This window comes from Schistocerca gregaria, chromosome 6 (assembly GCF_023897955.1).
Source record: "Schistocerca gregaria isolate iqSchGreg1 chromosome 6, iqSchGreg1.2, whole genome shotgun sequence".
In the NCBI taxonomy this organism is placed as follows: domain Eukaryota; kingdom Metazoa; phylum Arthropoda; class Insecta; order Orthoptera; family Acrididae; genus Schistocerca; species Schistocerca gregaria.
Genome location: NC_064925.1, coordinates 221955549 through 221974358, shown reverse-complemented (window position 1 = coordinate 221974358; position 18810 = coordinate 221955549). Strand labels below are relative to the sequence as shown.

General features: G+C 39.6%; 2 protein-coding genes and 1 long non-coding RNA gene across 8 annotated transcripts in view; 2 read left to right on the top strand and 1 right to left on the bottom strand.

The window, feature by feature from the left end:
- LOC126277907 (UDP-glucose 4-epimerase) overlaps nt 1-6418 on the top strand; it is a 97436-nt gene extending 91018 nt beyond the window's left edge. For both annotated transcript variants that reach the window (XM_049977475.1, XM_049977474.1), the window contains exon 8: nt 3037-6418. In XM_049977475.1, coding sequence (XP_049833432.1) covers nt 3037-3098 — 62 coding nt within the window. In that variant the 3' untranslated portion in view covers nt 3099-6418. The remainder of the gene's footprint in view (nt 1-3036) is intronic.
- The window catches only part of LOC126277910 (uncharacterized), a 428173-nt gene that overhangs the window by 12414 nt on the left and 396949 nt on the right, over nt 1-18810 (bottom strand). The gene's annotated exons all lie outside the window — the stretch shown is intronic.
- The window catches only part of LOC126277906 (mesocentin-like), a 595995-nt gene continuing 583762 nt past the window's right edge, over nt 6578-18810 (top strand). For 3 of the 5 annotated variants that reach the window (XM_049977470.1, XM_049977469.1, XM_049977465.1), the window contains exon 1: nt 6773-6894. The gene's annotated coding sequence lies outside the window, so the exon portion shown is untranslated. Of the gene's footprint in view, nt 6895-18810 lie in introns of all 5 variants that reach the window. The other 2 variants (XM_049977471.1, XM_049977472.1) reach the window with 2 other exon arrangements.

Sequence of the window (18810 nt, the reverse complement as noted above, 5' to 3'; positions counted from 1 at the left end):
TTATGATTCCACCTGTGATTGTCAAACACTACAGGTAGTAGTGTTGGGAAATCCCTTTGCATTAGAAAGCTATTTTTGCACCTCAGTAGATTATTATTGATACTCCCCTCAACATTTCTTTAACTTGATGTTCCATTTTATTATTCCACAGATTCAGTTCTCCTTGTGAGGTGTTTCCCGTTGCACTAGAACTTTGAGTTACATTTGTTGCTGCATCATTTAATTTATAGTTGAATTTCTAGCTGTAGCAGAGTCTTGTAGACTCTTCTTACATCAGTCAATATTAAATCTCTTTTTGCAAGAATTGTTGCATTTTAGGAGCTTTCCGCTGTCTTTGAAATGATAGGGATATTTTTGCCTGTGTCAAATGCTGACCTATTCCACATTCTTCTGCACTGTGTGTGCTTACGTCCTGAAATTTTAACTATAAATTGTAACAATGGAAAGTCTAAGTTGGAATATCAACAGTATTATGAAAAGGATAGATAGCTACTCACCGTGAAGATGTTGAGTTGTGGACAGGCACAATGAGAAGACTGTTTCACATTAAGCTGTGGCCAAACCTTTTTCAGAAAGGACACTCACACTTACACATAAGTAAGCACACCTCATGCACCCATGGCCACTGTCTCCAGCCACCCACCAAAAATAATGGTCATGTGTGTGTGGCGTGTGCATACTTGTTTGAATGAAGGGGTACATGTTAAACCTCTTCATAATATTGTTAACTATGAACTCTGTTTTGCTGTAATATAATCAGTCTCAGATGTGAAGTATTTTTCCTTTTGTGCCAGATACATGTGTATTTCTTTGTGATTAAGGTATTCATTTAAGATTTTTTCATAAGTTTGTGTCACACAAGTCTGCTACTCTCTCACTATTGGTGTTGGGATCATTTAGATTCTTCTAATAGACATTTTTTCCTAACTCTGACTTGCCATTCCCTTTGTATTTATCATTATTTGATAAAATTTCTCTTTCGTGTTTTCTTTCTCATCACTTGGAGAATATGATACAATAATAAAAAAATTTCGTCTTTACGGCCAAGTCTGCGCATATCACTTGTTTATCAATTTGTTCCTGTTTTTATCATGTTGGAGAGTTAAATATCACACTTGGAACATTAGCCTTCACCCTTATTTTATTTTTATTCCATTGTACATACCTCCATCACTTAGAGTTTAGATATCCTCATGTGTTTAATAGACCATAAATTGATTGATTCTATCTCAAAATATGTGATATAGATGACTCTTGCAACACATAACTAGCTTAATAGCACCTATATTTAAAATAATCTATGTACCAACCACAGGATTAAGTTGATTCACTTGTTTAGAAATGTTTCGAGCAGTTTTACTATTTTCTTTGCATGTAAGTTGTGTCATTTGAAGTCTTACTGTTCGTCGTTTTGCTTTTAACTATGATGCTTGAAAGCATAAGGGAATTGAAGATGAAGAAAGGAAAATTCTCTTGAGAAAAATTTTAACTTACATAGAAACATAATGGCTGGCCAGTACTTACCTTCAAGCAAAGTTCACCATACTGCTAACAGACACATGTAATTTTTTTTTTAATAAAATGTACATAGCTTTCAGAGTGTTAGTTCCTTCTTCAGGCAGGCAAGAGTTACAGATTGGAGAAGGTTTCAAAGGAGTATCAGGTCATTCAGATCCGGTGGACATAGGTGAAGGGGGACATGTCAGGGAGTAGGAGACCAAAGGAGTGTGTTAGTTTCAGCCCAGAGATGATACAGGGTGACAATTATTGAACTATATGAAAAATAAATAAATTAATTAATTAGATATGGCGTCCACACACTTCATTCAATATTTAAACGTCACTGCAGATATTCGGATTTAGGTTACAACATGTTCGATAGGCCTGCCATCACTGACGATGATGTGGGGCAGACCGAAATTCACCATGACCCGCCGAAGTGTCGGAGCATTGCTGCTGCCATTGACCTCCTGAATGGCTTTTTTCAGCTCATGATTAGACGCTGGACTGGCATTCGGGAGGACGACGGTTCAATCCCGCGTCCGGCCATCCTGATTTGGGTTTTCCGTGATTTCCCTAAATCACTCCATGTAAATTCCGGGATGGTTCCTCAGAAAGGGCACGGCCGACTTCCTTCCTAATCCTTCCCTAATCCGATGAGACCGACGACCTCGCTGTCTGGTCTCCTACCCCGAAACCAATCAACCAACCTTTTCACCTCAGCAATGATTTTGGGATTATTGCTGTACATCTTGTCTTTAATATAGCCCCACAAAAGGGAGCTGCATGTGTTCAAATCTGGAGAATATGGCTGCCAATCGAGGCCCATGCCTCAAGCAAGTAAATAAATGACTAAATAATGAAATTCTACCAGTGGGTAGGAAGGAGGAGGATTGTTCATGGAAGTCCAGGAGTGTGGTGGAATGCGAGGTTGTATCAGAGATCATAGTTTCCATCTCCAGAATTAAGGATAGAAATATCAAATTGTCATGTGTGGTGAAGCAGTATAAAGTCTCTTGAATCATGCTGTACAACAGGCTCAGGAAGTGTGCACTGGGGTCAGTCTGGAAATATATCATCTGACAACAGTGTTACAGAGATTAGGAAGGCAATAAAAGGCATCAGTGAGTGATGTGGGAAGGGTATCTGTGAGGGATGATTTCATTTAAAGGCTTGACCTGACAAAGTTGTTGGCAGAGTACTGTATCGAGGTCTGTTGGGCAAGAAGGGCACAAAATGCCTAAGATAATTGTTTGTGGACAAGGTGTGTGTGCTAGTTCAAGGAGATAGAAACCTGGGAAAGATGTTTGTAAGATTCTTTGATCGGTTCAGTGTTGGAGGAGATACGTTCTCCACGGATGTGTAGACTATTAGGAAGAAAGCATTTGATGTAGGAGTGACAGTTGAATTGATAAGCTGCAGCTGGTCAGTATTGTGTGTTCTTCATAGCCATTTCACAGAGTTTTTTTACTATTTAAAAAAAATAATTTGTTAGGAAGCAAGCACAGCCTGTCATTAACACTTTGATTGTTGCAGGTGCAGACACATGGCGTTGGCAGTCACAGAATCCACATGGATTTTCTTCATCAGAACATTAGTTACGATAAAGGATGGTACCACCTTGAAGACTGTTCATAATTGCAACTGTGCATATTCAAAAATAATTGGAAGAAACCATTACCACTAGTTCCAGTATTTATGCACCCAATAATCTGTAATTTCAATGAAGTAACATAATTTTTGTGTATGACACTATGACATATGCAATGTTTTGCATTCATAAGGGCCATAGTCTTCTTTTTATGAATTCATTATATCTGACTACTCCAAATTTGGTCCGCGTTCATTTGTTAGTCGTCAGTGTGGCTGCCTGCCACACAGTGGACCCAGTTCAGTTCCTGATACTGTCATGGATTTTTTCTCATTTGGAGGACTGGAACGGAGTCCACTCAGCCTCATGATGCCAGTTGAAGAGCTACTTGTATGAGAAGTAACAGCTCGAAGGCTTGCAGAGCCAGCAATAACTCGAAAAGCAGTGTGTTGACCCCACACCCTCCATACTGCCTCCAGATGATGCCATTGGCTGAGGATGACACAGCAGTCGGTCCAGATTGGCTCATCTGAGGTTATAATCACCGAGCTTTTCATTTGTTCCAAATTTGACTGGCATAAATTATTACTTCTTGTGTTTAATGATCTTGGATTTCAAATCTTTTCTTATCACATTATCGTATCAAGTTACACTCCCCCCCCCCCCCTCCCCGCGCCCCTCCAATGTGGGTGAATTTATGAAATGGGATGTGTGTGCATTACATTCAGTGCTTACAGATCACTTAAATACATATTTTAAAAAAGTATGCTTGCATCCCAAAAGTTTTGTTCAGATGACACTAGTAATTATTCATATTGTCCTACAGGAGTAAGACATTAAAATCTCTGTCAGTATTATTTTGATCTAAAGTGACAAAGAACACACACACACACACACACACACACACACACACACACACACACACACACACACACACACAATGGTTAATGTTCCATAGATTAGTAACACAAGTATAGGTTATCTACTTGCAGCTTGAACAATGAAACAAGCAGCTACCCAGTTTGTAATGTATTAGTAAAGCAAACTGAAATTGTAAAGTATCAGTTTTATGCAAGGTATGTAACACATGCAGCTGCTCAATACAATACTCTCCATAAAGTGATCTGCATACTTAAAGAAAGACCAGTGGAACATTTGTCTTCATAGTGGATCGCCTAATTGAATACTTGGATAGAAAGACAGTATAGTATTGTTTATAGGACATAATTACATGATAAACCATTGGAGGTACTCCAGAATATGTTTGGAGGTATGTTGAAGTTTTGGAATAGGGATCAGCTGCAAAAAATGTCCATTATTGTGATTTTGAGATTGAAGAAAATAATGTGTGCCACACTTCAGAACTTTATTTGCACCCAGAGAAGAAAGTTTGCTACAGTTAAAGTATTTTATACATAATTAATCTGATTGTATTAATACAAGCTTTACCCTGAGTTGCTGATTTTCCATTCACAGGCATGTTTACAATTTTGAATAGTGTGCAGAGTTGAATTCTTTTAATCAGTTACACATAATAAGTTAAGGAAAAAAAAATGAGACCTGTCTCTGTGATCAACTTTCTGAATAGAACAAGGTGTTGAAATTGTCATAGCAGCCATACTTGGGTCAAATGCTAGATTTTCCCTCTTATTTTTGTTTACTGTAAGAACAAGCTGACTTGAGATTATGTTAGCTGTCATTGTAGAAGGTCATCGTAAGAGTTGCAGACTTCAAAGTGGAAATGCGTAGATAAAATGTATACTCACCAAACGGCAACAGATGAAAACATATATAAAGATTAAGTGTGGTGCAGCCCCCAACAATTGGTCTTTCTTCCTCATTCTGTCTGGTAAGTTGCCTCTGACATGGGGTTCTGGGCAACTTTTCTGAACTCTTCCCATTTCCTAAACCTCACCAGCCAGTCCTTTTTCTTCGTCCCTCTTCCTTCCTCTTCAACCCTTCTGCCAGTAGCTGCTGGCTCCAAAAGCTTGCACATTTGCTTAACCTATATATATGTTGCCTCCTCTTGCTGCTGCTTGGTAAGTAGCTTCTTTATCTATCCAATTTTAATACGTTTGAAAAATTTATTATTTTCATTGCTAAGCTTCAAGCCGACATTTTATTAGAGATCTTTCCCTTTTTCTTGCATTTTTATTGTCATAGATCATGTTTTAGATTAAAACACTTGCCAACAGACGAAATGAAGATATGAAACATAAAGAGGAAAAAAAATAAGTTGTCTTAAATGGTACAAGGTAGGAAATAAGGCAGTGACATAGTGCATACTGCAAATATTTTATCTACAAATAGAATAATATTGCTTTGCTCAGTTAAAGAAAGATCTTGGTGTTGAATAGAAAATTAACGTTCTGCTAGAATCGTGTAAATAGTCTGTTCTCTTAATTATTGGCTATAAAATCTGTAGGAGAAACGTCCATTATTTTTTACAAAAACCCGCCAAATTGTAATAAAGATTATATTTCATAACATGTTACTATTAGATTAGTGCAGAATTAATTTATAAAAACTACGCTTATTTTGTCAAAATGTTACTACTATGTTTGCTTGGAAGAATTTGGCACAATGCAGAAAGAAACTAGTCCATTCTAATTTGTTTGTCATTAATACTCTTCAAATGTGACTAATTTCAAATTATGACATATGGACTCATGATTCACTATTGTCTGAGATTTTACAGCTGTGGATGTAACTAAACAAAACATTCATAAGTCTAATGACATACACTAAAAGTCCTTTAAAAGTCCTTTTCAAGCATTCACTTTCAAAAAGTGCATCTTATTGTCTGTTCTTTATAATTATCTTTAATCGTTTTGTAATGTGAATGCCATGCAATTCTCACCTAAGTACAAATGACATAGAGTATGGTAAGCAATCTTTTACACTTAGTGTTCCAAACTGCTGATTTCTGTTTATTGAAACAGAATTCGATCCTAGTCGTCCTTGCATGCAATTGTGTTATGCAAAATAAAGCTTTAAAGGTTGTTGTGTGAATTATATTAATTATTTTGTTATGTCATCGGTTTGTGTGCCCTAACAGCAGCAACCAAATCGAAATATGTTCCTTATTTGAATATGTACAGTTTTGTGATTTGCAATTTTATTGATCAGTGAAGTAGTTGCAGTGTACCGGTAGTACAATATTTGGTTGTTTATATTTGTATATATTGACATCTACCGACGTCTTACGAACGTTGGAGACTATGAAACATGTATAATTCCTATTTTACGGCCAGTTGTACAAAAAAAAAACAACAACACTGTAACTGTTTTTAGACGGTGTGGTGCAGTAAATATTATTTTATGGGCCTTGCGTTCTTTTATTATGATTTATTTAAACCCTCATACATGTATTTTACCACTTGTTATATTGTCTCTATTCAATCAACGTGGGACACAATGCAGAAATAGTGGATGACGTCAGTTTGCGTGATTGTGGACGGTACCATCTGCACACGCGCAGTGATCGCTTGGAATTTTAATGTCGAAATGTAGTACGTGTAATTGTTTGGTTGTATTGATGACGACGTATAAGTATAAAGCGCGAATCTGTTAATTGACATTAGAGGTAAGTTAGTTTATTGATAGCATCCATGAAAGATGGTTTTTCATTTTTTTGAAAGTTTGAGAATTGCACGATGCGGCGGATGAACATTTTGTGCTGCGGCAGCAAGTGGCGTCTGTGTTCGTGCCCAACCCATCGACGAACTAGTGATCTAAGTTGGCGGTTGTGTCAGAACTCTGTTTTTGTTGTTGTTTGATGGAGATTTCGACTATCAATTAAGGTAACTACCATTTTTATTTAAGTTAACGTTAGTTTTCATTGAACTGTTACATTGCGACGCTTTTAATATAATAATATTCGAGGTGTAAGTACGAACAGCGGTTTGTTTTGATGCGTTTGAATGGAATGTAAAAGGCTCATTTGTGTTGAATAAATTAAACTAACCACGTAGAGTGATAAACAAAAATAACGCTTCAACGGAGTGTCTTTAAATAAATGAACGAAGTATGGAACGTCATTAAGTAACAAAATATAAACATCAGGTACCGGACGGCGGCTTTCCTCGTAGACTGTTAACTGAGATGAAACTTATTCCAAACATGTAAACATCATTCAGAATTTTATTTTATGGTGTAAGAAGCGCGTGGCCTGAATAAAAATATTTGATATAGTATTTTCACCGCACGTGACGTATGTATATGTGGAACCATCAGTGCAATATCAGTTTGTGTTGAGGAAATTTTCTGTTAAATGCTTATTGAAACGAAACTAAATATTTGAAAGAAAAAGTGCTTATTACCGATGGGTAGCACAGCACCTTTCCCTGCGTTAATTGTGTGGATCATGCAGTGATCGAAAATTGACAGCGCAACGTATCTACAGATTTAATACGTACAAGAAATCAAACTGACTTGTTACTACTACTCTAGTATGCAACAAAACAACTGCATATTTTGAGTATGAGCTAAGATGAATATAATAGATTCACAATGGACTTACATTTAAACATGAAGCTGCACCTGTTTAGCGTAAACCGGCCCAAGCGTCATACAGATTGGCGCGAAACCTATAGGGCATATTATATAAGCACATTGACGTACACAGTAATGAGTGCTGCATGATTATGGATTACAGTTGTGGTCTCATACAGAGATGTAGCAGATCATTTATTTGTAGATGCTGTAAACTGATTTCTCAGTGATGACATAGCCTTGCAAAACCACAGATTTTGTCATTTTGTTGAAACATATAACAACTGTTATCCATTAAAAGGAAAAGTACTGTAAATAATAAAGATTTTTCAGAAAACTATGATGTATATTATTTTGTTGTGTTATTAAATTTGGGACAGAACTCGCAAATGCTAACAATATGTAGACTGTATATAGGGAAAGAATCGGCTTGAGTGGAACTAGATACTCGATAAACATCGTCAAAAAAATGAAATCATGGTCTGTATGTAGTATTTCTACTCTTTTAGTTTGACAACCATTCCTTTTATATTTTTTGAGTGTCAGTGGGTGTCAGACTACAAGGCAAAAGGTCCGGAGGGGACCAGGGTTCAATCCTAAGTCGGCCTTAGAATATTTTCCGTCACACATCGCTTCTTGGGCCACTGGCAGTGATTTAGTAATATGAATAATGTGAAGCTGCACGGAAGTTCAGTGTCCACGTTAAACTGTTTTTATTTGCGTAGTTAAGTCTGTTTTAGTGGGAGTAGGAAGGCAATGGCTTACTGTCCCCACTGAGACCATGTTTAGTAAAACACTTTGGTTTTCAAAGCAGCCTTCGGTTTAGTGACAGATTTACGTGAAACAGCGTGCTAGTTATATTATAAATATAACCGGTCGTTTTGCACTGAACAATGCATATAGGCGACATGGTAAATTCGGCGGGTCTCAATTTTTTTACAGTTATATCTTCGAGGTGAAGAAAAGTTAGTAAATTCAAAGGCTTATTATTCCGTACCGGTATTTCCACAAGTTGTATTTCGGCTCGGGATGTGACGTTTGAAATTAGAGCTTGTGACACAACGCCGCATGTGCGGCATTTCTGCAGCATTACGCGCTGTGACCCAGCAACCGTGATCAAAGCCGTGACCTTTGGCGCAGGGGAGTGTTCGCTGTCGCCAGTGACATCATCCTGGATTGGGGTCATATCACTCGTGTTCCATCAAGGGCAGTACTGCAGGTGCTTACTGATTTCAGTTGTTACAAGGTATTGGTTGGGTACAGCGGTGGAGTAATCTAAATAAAAACTTAGACACGTAGCATTTTTTTTCCGAAATACGTCGAAGAAGACAATGGGATTGTACTCATAACAAATCGATTGTTAGTTTTGGTTTGTTGCGTAATTATGTGCACCGCGACTGCATGACTCATTAGGAATACGACAGAATATTTACATCTTTACGTTTTCTACATTATTTAAGTAGTACAGTTTTAGAGTTTCAACATTTAGAGAAATGTTGACTGGAACACATTTTATGAAATTTTGTAGGTGGCAGGGATAAAATACAGGGAGCAAAAGGTTATCTACAACTTGTGTAGAAACTAGATGTGAGCGTCAAAAGGGCATGAAAGAGAAGAAATGGTTAAGAAAGGAGTGAGAGTTGTAGATTATTCCTTATTTTATTCAATTTGTGGACTGAGCAGTCAGTAAAGGAAACTGAGGAAATGTTGCCATTCTGTCAGAGACTGCAGTGGAAATGGAACATCAGTTGACTGTAATGGATAGTGCCGTGAAAAGAGGTTATAAGATGAACATCAACAAAAGTGAAAGAATGGTAATGGAATGGTTAAGTCATATGCAGCTGAGGGAATTTGGTTTAGAATTGAAACGCTGAAAGTAGTTTATATGTTGTGCTGAGAATGATCAATGTAGACAGGATACAAGGTCAAGTAAAGCATTTCTGGAAAACGTGTTAAAATTGAGTGTAAGATTAAGTTTTAGGAGTCTTCCCTGAAGATATTTTTCTGAGTATAGTGTTGTATGGAAGTGGCACGTGCTTGATAAGTGGTATAGACAAGAGGAGAATTGAAGCATTTGAAATTTATTGCTACAGCAGAATGCTGAAGGTGAGGAGGTACAGAGTCAACTTGAGGAATAAAAAAGTGTTGTGGCACAACTTGAGTAAAAATAGTGATCAGTTGATAAGGACACGTCCCGGGTCTTCAAGAAATAGCCAATTTGGTAACGGACCAAGGAGAGGAAAGGGGGGGGGGGGGGGGGGTGAGCAAGGCTTGCTACAGTAGAATAGGTTCAAATGATTTATATTGCAGTGGTTAGGTAGAGCATTTTTTTTTTTTTTCCTCACATGTGGGAACAGTGCAGAGTCACAAGGAGCAAGGTCTGGATTGCAAGGAGGGTGCTCAAGAAGCCTCAGTCCTGTTCGCCACAAATATTCAGCACATGCTTTGGCGCGGTGAGTTGGAGCGTTGCCATGATGGATGAACCAAATGCTCGTTCTTGATTTCGATCGCACGTTCTTCAAAGATTGGATGACTGGTCAGAAAGAGCTCAGTGCACCACTTCTGTGTGTCCAAAACAGCGCTCTCCACAATTCCTTTGCATTTGAAAAAAAAGACAGCTATCATTTTCTTCTTTAATGATCGGGATTTTCTGACAGCTACATGTGTGTCGTCATCTTCAAAGATTCAACCTTGTTTTGAGTCATAGGCGGCACCTCGTAATAGGACCCCAAGCCTCGTCAACTATCACGATATTATTCACGTACTAAGATTGCCTCTTAGACAACTTCTTTAACATACCACTACTCCAAGTCTCACGTTGTGTCATCTGCTCTTCGGTCAGTCTATGCAGAGACCCAGAGACAATAAAGTTTCTTTATTTTCAAATGATAATGCAGAACAGAACGAATTGCTGGTGCATTTAGTCCTAAGGTATCCTCTGTCTGCTTGTAGGTCACTTGCCTGTCTTCGTATAGCATTTTCCTCGCTGCATCAATATTTTCCTCCTTAACTGATGATCGTGGCCTTCCCATCCTCCAGAGTGAAATTTTCTCTACAGAGTTCACTGTACCATCTGAATATAATTGTACGATGTGGACACACATCACTGAGTGCAAGAGTCATTTCTTCAAAGCAATGGTTTATGTTTAAACCATGCGCAAAGTTGCACCGCAAAACTGCCCAAATATCACTTTTTGACCACGATGCCAAAGCAAGCACTTCCAACTAACCCTGCTTAGTGAACGACTGCGCCCACGGCACAGCGTCTACAATGCAAGTGTGATGTATTATCAGAACACAGCAACAGTCAGCCTCCTGCGACTCATTGTTGCGCCGTATTGTAAAACTTTCCTAGTAACCCTTTCATTTATATTGTTGGGTTTTAGCCTCAGTTGCATAACCCCATCTTGAAAAAGCAAACAAAATAGTTATGTATCTTTGTCCTCAAACAAAGCTCTCTCTTTGGTGAGAATGTTACTGTCTCACTTCTTTTCTCTTTCTGGATTTACATCCTTTTGCCAAAAGAAGAATGATTCATCATCTTGTCTCCCGTTATTTTTTTATCTCCGGAAATAATAGAGCAGTTTGTCATGCTTGGAAAAAGGATGTTATGCTGTATTTTTTGTTTTTGAAGTTGCAGGTCTCCATGACGTAACGCGAACACTTGGAAGTCTTATGCTGTAATTTTTTCCTCATCGTGCAGACCATGCAGCTGAATGCTTGGTTTCTGATTCATTTTCTTCCAGCGTGTTTGTAAGCACATACGTATATCCCGAAGCAAAATTTTGTGTTTGTCTAAGAAAAATAGCCTGTTTACCAAATGAATGCACGTTATTTGCATTATTTGAGGCGAAGCTGCACTCGATATCTGAGAGCACTAAGATGAGAAGGAAGGACACGGTGAAATTCTTATGCTCTCGATCCCTGGAGCTATGGTCGCCAAACTTATAAATGTTATGAACTACCGTGCCGTTTTTAAATCCTGCTGTGGGCTACTAAAAGAAAGTAGAACAGAAATAAGTGTTTTTTTTTTTAATCTGACATTTGTTTGTTATTAAACTTACATCTAGTAAATATGAAATGAATTTTAATTTCACTGTAAATAGGAAAAAATTCAGATTCAATTGTGCATAAGAAAGAAATTGAAGTGCAGTTAGTGATTTCAATACAGATATAAGAACAGATTTTTTTTTATCATAATTGTTTACTCGTTTCTGTCAGCAGAAAGTTATTTTGATGTTATGAGAGAGAGTGGCTGCCATTCAAATGCAGTTATCCAAACGTTCGCCAGTCAGTCTGTACTGTATTATAAATTGCATACTAGAAAAGGAAACCTCACACACATGTATTTTCAGTCGAACCTGGACCAAAATTAGTGTTTTTTTTTTTTTTTAAATAGGAACAAGAGGTTAAATATGTTCAGAGCTTGAAGAAAGTGATTTGAATCATTTTGAATATCAGTCAGTACCAACTCCACTTCAGAATTGCCTTCTTGAAAATCAAATTACTGCATGACACAAGTAGCGAACTTTTCAGCATCAAACTCCATAAAAGTGATTAAAAGGGCGTAGGCTTAGCGTCTGGGGCGTCGCTCATCCGGTGCACGGTTCGTCGATACGGCAAAGCATGTGTGATCTGTCTCTCTCAATAACCATTCTGACGAAAGATGACCTCAAGATGGGCCAAATCGACTGACAAACTAACATGGTCCGAGATGACGTGGGCCCTCCGAACCAAGATACAAGTACCGCTTCATGTTCAGCGGGATGATGACAACCGCCTGTAGATGTGTCAGTGTAAGTAGGCTTCCTGTAAACAGCGTGACCCAACGTGCCATCAACTTCCTCCCGACCAACACATCAAGGAAGGGAAGCCGGTCATCCTTTCCTCCTCCGAATAGTCGAGTGGAGGTGTTCTGAAAAGTCGTTCACAGTGCCATGAGGCCAAACTGCGATAGTATCGTCTACATATATGAAAAAACGCGAAGGTTTCATAGCACTGGTTATTAATAAAAGGTAAGTGGAAATTAACACATAGGTTCGTTAATTCAACACCAAACGTGATTAGCCGTAGCGAATTAGACAGAGCAACGCGAGTAAAGAGAGTGGGAGGCCAAATTAAAACTTACTAGAATACCAGTGAAACTGTACGTCTCGGCCGGTTCTTCTGTTTACCATTCTACTTTTGACGGTTCTACGTATCTGATCTGCAGAAATACTAAAGCACTGTCGAGTTGTCAGTTTTCTCAGCGCTCTGAGCACTATGGGATTCAACATCTGAGGTCATCATTTCCCTAGAACTTAGAACTACCTAAACCTAACTAACCTAAGGACAACACGCACATCCATGCCCGAGGCAAGATTCGAACCTGCGACCCTAGCGGTCGCGCGGTTCCAGACTGAAGCGCCTAGAACCGCTCGTCCACACCAGCCGGCGTTAAGTTTGGATGGTGCCATTATTGATCCAATGACACCAGAAGTGTTTGTTTCCCGTGTGGTCAAAATTTAGTTGTCAACTTAATATCATTCCATTTTTAGGCTTAGTGTTTTCATTTACTTACAATGTTACTATGGCTTCGAGCTTGTGAGGAAAACGTTAGAAGCACATGAAGGTAGCGGCGCAAATGATCTTGAAGATGAAAATGACCGAGTTGACATTAAACTTATTACGAACAAAGCTGTGCCTAGTGAATCAGATACTGAAGAGAGAAATGAATAAAGAGAGAAGACATCTAGTAGCACAAGCAGCTATAAGTAGTCCGCTATTGAGCCTCAAAGGAATGTGAGAACACCAGTCCACAGTTTGATCATGAAAGTTTCTATACTGAAAGGCACTACAAGAAGATTAGGAGACTCGTGCAGTCCCTTGGAAGCGTGGGAATGTTGATTTACCAGACATACGTTAGATATGTAGAAGATATTTCCCAAATCCGTTGTTCAGTGAGTGCGGAGAGAACAACTTGGATGAATGTTGAGTATTGGTGAAAGATTGTGTTTCTGTTCATAGGTGCCATTCCATTATATGCCGTTAATTTTTCACTCCTAATTCGTTCATCTTACATCAATCTATCACTGTTTCATGTTATTTCTAATGCAATACACTAGTTTGAATTTTTGTGTTCCATTTCGCTTCACTGTTATGCGTGATTAGGTGCTCTTGTTTTCCTTTTGTGATTTCTTTTGAGTTTTTTATGTTAAACAGATGTTTGGTTTTCTAATTTTTATACAAGGGATTACCCAAAAAACCTTGATTATTTTGTAAAAGCTATATGTTTTCAAATTGTTTACAAGACAACCTTATCCCCTTTAGAATACTCTCCATTCCATTTAATACATTTGTCCCATCGGTGCTTCCACTGCTTCAAAACATTTTTTGGACTCGTCTTTAGAAATGGCTTACAGCTCCTCCCTCGTTTTTCTTCTTCTTCTTCTTCTTCTTCTTCTTCTTGGCTTCTTTAGTGTTGTTAAATCGGTGTCCTTTCATGCCCCTTTTCAGCGTAGAAATAAAGTCGTATGGAACCATGTCAGGTGAGTAAGGTGCGTGGGGCGGCGGAACCAGTCCATTTTTAACCAAAACCTATCCAGCAGAGATGGCTGCGTGTGCGGGAGCATTGTCGTGGTGGAAGAAGTCTCCTGTCTGCCACAAATACTGTCTTTTTGACGAACTCTGTTGTCCAATCTTCTTAAAACTTCCAAATAAAAGGTGAGCACAGTCTCCAATTTTTTCAATATTTTCGTAGATTCGGAAAAATGAGGTTTGTCATCAATCGACGTGTCGCCATTTTCAAATCAAGGAAACCACTCGTATACTTGAGTTATTCCCATAGCGTTATCTTGGTAAGCTGTTTTCAACATTAAAACAATTTCAGCAGCATTTCTACCGACTAGAAAACAAAATTTCACAGCTGCACGGTTCACTCAAACTTGCCATCATAAAAAACGAAACAGAGCTAGCAAAAACAATCACTGTGGACAAGCAGAAAGCCAGGTCGACAACTCAGGCGGCACTGAACTGGCATTGAGGTACGCTATACGCGCCTAGCGGCCGAAATGCGTACTACACAAGCCCCGCCCACCACAATGGTATTCCGGTCTTTTGTATGAATAAATATCTGTGGTGGAAATAAAATAGGTAACTTTCCACAGAAAAAAGTGGTATCCTTTCGGACCCCACACCGCCATTTATGCTCCAAAGGAGTCACAACTCCTTAGGGGATTAACAGTCGCTCTCTAACTGAACTCAACAATGAACAAAACGCTACGGTAGCGACACTGCAGCTGGGTTGTGGTTTGCCTTCGTATTTTCTATGAATGAACATGTTCAGAAAATGAAGTGTACTATATTTTCATTTTTTAAAGAAAGTCTATTGAAAAAATTACTCTATATTGCCGATACACTTGTTGACTATTTCCACATAATTGCCATCCCTTTCAGTGCATTTGGTGATCCGTGGCATAAGCTGCTGTATGCCACGAGCTCTCCCTCAAGTTAATCCCTCCCCCTCCTCCCCCCCCCCCCCCTTCAGAACGTCTTTCTGCACCTCCTCGTCGGTTGAAAATTCAATTCCACTCGTGGTTCAAAAAAACATTCCAGCCGAATGAGTCCAAGAGCGCCTTCTATCCCACTTCTGAGGAACTTTCACATGCTGGTAATCTGCTTACATTCCTTTTCTTCTTTACCTATGTTTCAGATGCATAAGTCGGTATTGGGATGTAGAAACTTTTCTTGTGCGTCATATTTCTTCCAGATTAGGCTGCCTGTCTGTCACATCCACTGGTCTCTCATTTCTTCCATTTTCCTCTATCAGACTTCCTAAGTACTTGACACTTTGCACCTTTCTCAACTGCTCACCTCCAATTCTTATTCCACTAGTTGTCGTTGTGACCAGGATCTCAGAGTTTCTTCCCAAGCATCCAGCTGTTCCTGAATCTCCTGCCATCCTGTTTTCCCACATCAAGTCATGCACGAAGACCTTTGCTTTCATTTTATCTGCTGTAGTTTTTCTGCCAACTTAGTCATTATCTCGAATAAGACTACAGTGAAGAGGAGAGGTGAAAATGCACCACATGTTTGCTGGAGCCAGCCCGTCCTTTCATTTCCCACTTATACGCAGCCCAAGCTTCCACAGTATATCTCCTCCACTGTGCTTGTAGTCTCTTTTTTTCCACTTATTTTGTAGTGCTTCCCAGACCTTTCTTCAACAGACGCTATCAAATACCTTTTCCATGTTGCGAAAGACCATCATAGTGGTGTTCCTGGAGTTACCGTGCTTGAAAATATGAGGTTGACCTCCCAGGTCTGAAGCTATGCTATTGCTCTCTCGTTCTCTCATATATACATTATTTAATTAAGTCTACCGAAAATATAAGTGCCGATAGAGGTCTCTAAACGCCCAGGGACCTGGACTACCTTGCCAATGCACAAATCCGGTTCTTGCGATATTGGCTTACGTACTAGCAAGAACTAATCATCTTAATTATGTATTCGTCTTAAAAATAAAAAAGAATGTGAAATTGTTCTTAGTCATATCTCTTGTGAATGTATCAGATGAAGGGACTGTTTCTCTTTGGGAAATGAAGGACGACAATTTAAAGCGAGTGTACGGGCTGTATAGCGCCGTCCCTCGGTCCCGCTTTTCGAATCAACTGCGCCGGAGCGTCGCTTTTGAAAAGAGAGACGCCACAGCTGGTCGCCAGGGACGGCAGCCTCCGCCTCGCCGCTATTGTATGGGGCCCCGTCCCCCTCACTCTACCTTCGCCAAGCTTAAAGTTATTCCGCCGCACCAGGGTTCAAGGTGCGACAGCACCGCCCATCTCAATGAATGAAACAGGCGTGGGAACGTCAGTCGCTGCTAGAACGATCAAACGGCCTGTGTTACACTGTATAAGCGTTAACTTGCAATGTTAGTTGATGTCCAGTCACTACCGATATGCGTAAACTACTGATTTCTTATTTTAGAAGAACAGGTAGAATCACTATTTCATTGGATAAAGAAACACTCTTCTACAGTTGAAGAGTGAAAATGGAAACATTGTAACTGCCAAATCACGCCGGCCGGGGTGGCCCAGCGTTTCTAGGCGCTACAGTCTGGAACCGCGCGACCGCTACGGTCGCAGGTTTGAATCCTGCCTCGGGCATGGATGTGTGTGATGTCTTTAGGTTAGTTAGGTTTAAGAAGTTCTAAGTTCTAGGGGACTGATGACCTCAGATGTTAGGTCCCATAGTGCTCAGAGCCATTTTGCCAAATCACACATTTGGCAACAGAATGAAGAAAAGCATTTGATCTCTGTTTCTAAGAACCTCCAACATGGCAGCGTGTCAGCAATCGTTGGTTAATATATTAAAAAAATTAAAAATCCGCCTCGATTGCGAAAAAAGCACCTAGTGTTAGGTGTTAACCCAGGTTTCGGCGTAGATAATTACACCTTCTTTCGTTTATAAATGTCTAGCTATGGTGTTCGTTTAATCATTGACAAAGGTCTTCTTAGGCACTTGTGGGTTTTATTGTTGTTCTGAAGAAGGTGTAGTTATGTACGCCGAAACCTGGGTTAACACTTAAGTGCTTTTTTCGCAGTCGAGGCGGGTTTTTAGTTTTTTAATATAATCTCTGTTTCTGCTTAACTGATGTGTATCCAATAAATTCAGAAGCTATTCCGAAACCATAGGCTGCTCACCGTATCACAGCAAACAATAATGAGACATACATGGTGATTCAAAAAGAATATCACAACTTTGAAAATCTGTATTTAATGAAATAAATATGATGGAACCTTGAAGAGTACTTAACAACGTTTTTTCAGTAGAAAACAAGTTCATAAATGTTCAGTGTGACTCCACCAGACACTCTAACGACATCAACTCGATACTCGAACGCTTTCCATACTCTCTGTAGCATCTCCAGGCTAACAGTTTGGACAGCTGCAGTTATTCCTTCTTTTAGTTTCTCGATGTTAGCTGGTAGATGTGGTCGAAACACCATATCTTTAACAAATCCACATAGAAGAAATCACAGGGCCTAAGGTTAGGCGTCTTGGAGGCTAGTGATAACGTGCTCTGTCACGAGCTGCCTGGCGACCGATACATTGGTGTGGGTATGTTTCGTTCAAACAGGCACGGACAGAGAAGTGCCAATGGGGTGGTACCCTACCCTGCTGAAACATAAATTGAGGCACTTGTTCTTCGAATTGAGGGAACAGCCAATTCTGCAACATTTCCAGATATGTTTGCCCAGTTACAGCTGCACCTTAGAAGAAAAAAGGTCCAAAAACTTTGTTGGCTGAAATGCAACACAAAAAATTTCACCTTAGGTGAATCACGTTCATACTAAATTGTTTCCCGCGAATTCTCAGTGCCCCATAAGCGGACAATGAGCCGAGTGATTTTCCCTGCTGTGTGAAATGTCGCTTCATCGCTGAACACTAGCTTCGAAATGAACCGGTCTTCTGTTTCCATTCACTCAAGGACAAACTCGCAGAACTCGATTCTTTTCACCTTATTAGCTTCGGAAAGGGTTTGAACCATTTGTAGAGGATACGTTTTCATTACTAACCTTTTCATTGGGACTGCTAAATGGTCGGTTGTGGCATTTTCAGCTCTCTGCTAGCTCGGCTGGTCGATTTTACTGGACTGCGAGCAAATGCTTCCTGAACGCAACCAACATTTTCTTCACTCGTGCTAGGCCGTCCGACCTTTTCCCCTCGCACAAACACTCTTTCGTAAATTGTTTATAGCAACGTACGATACACCGTCTCTCAGGAGGATGAACACCATACTTGGTTCCAAACGCACGCTGAACAACTGTCGTCAATTCACTTCTTCTGTACTCGATAACGCAACATGCTTTTTGTCGAGCAGTCACCATCGGCACTGACAACAGACGTGAAGGTTATGTGCCCAGCAACGCTCCTAGCGACCACATGAGCAACCAAATGAAACTTCAGAGCTTATTTCAATCAACGACAGAAAGAGCACAGCTCTCATTTTCTTCTTTGCAAAGTTCTCCATTTTCAAAGTTGTGGTATTCTTTTCGAATCACCCTGTATTAAAAAATATATATTCCTGACATTGCCAGAAGGAGGGCGTTCTGTAATACAATGAACTCCGGAAAAACCCCAAGCAGCCAGGTACGCTAATAATGTGTTTATCTGGATGACCGGTTTTGGTAAGATTATCTTACCATCGTCGGATTTGCAAGGACGGAACCAGAGTGACAGGGTAATGATTTT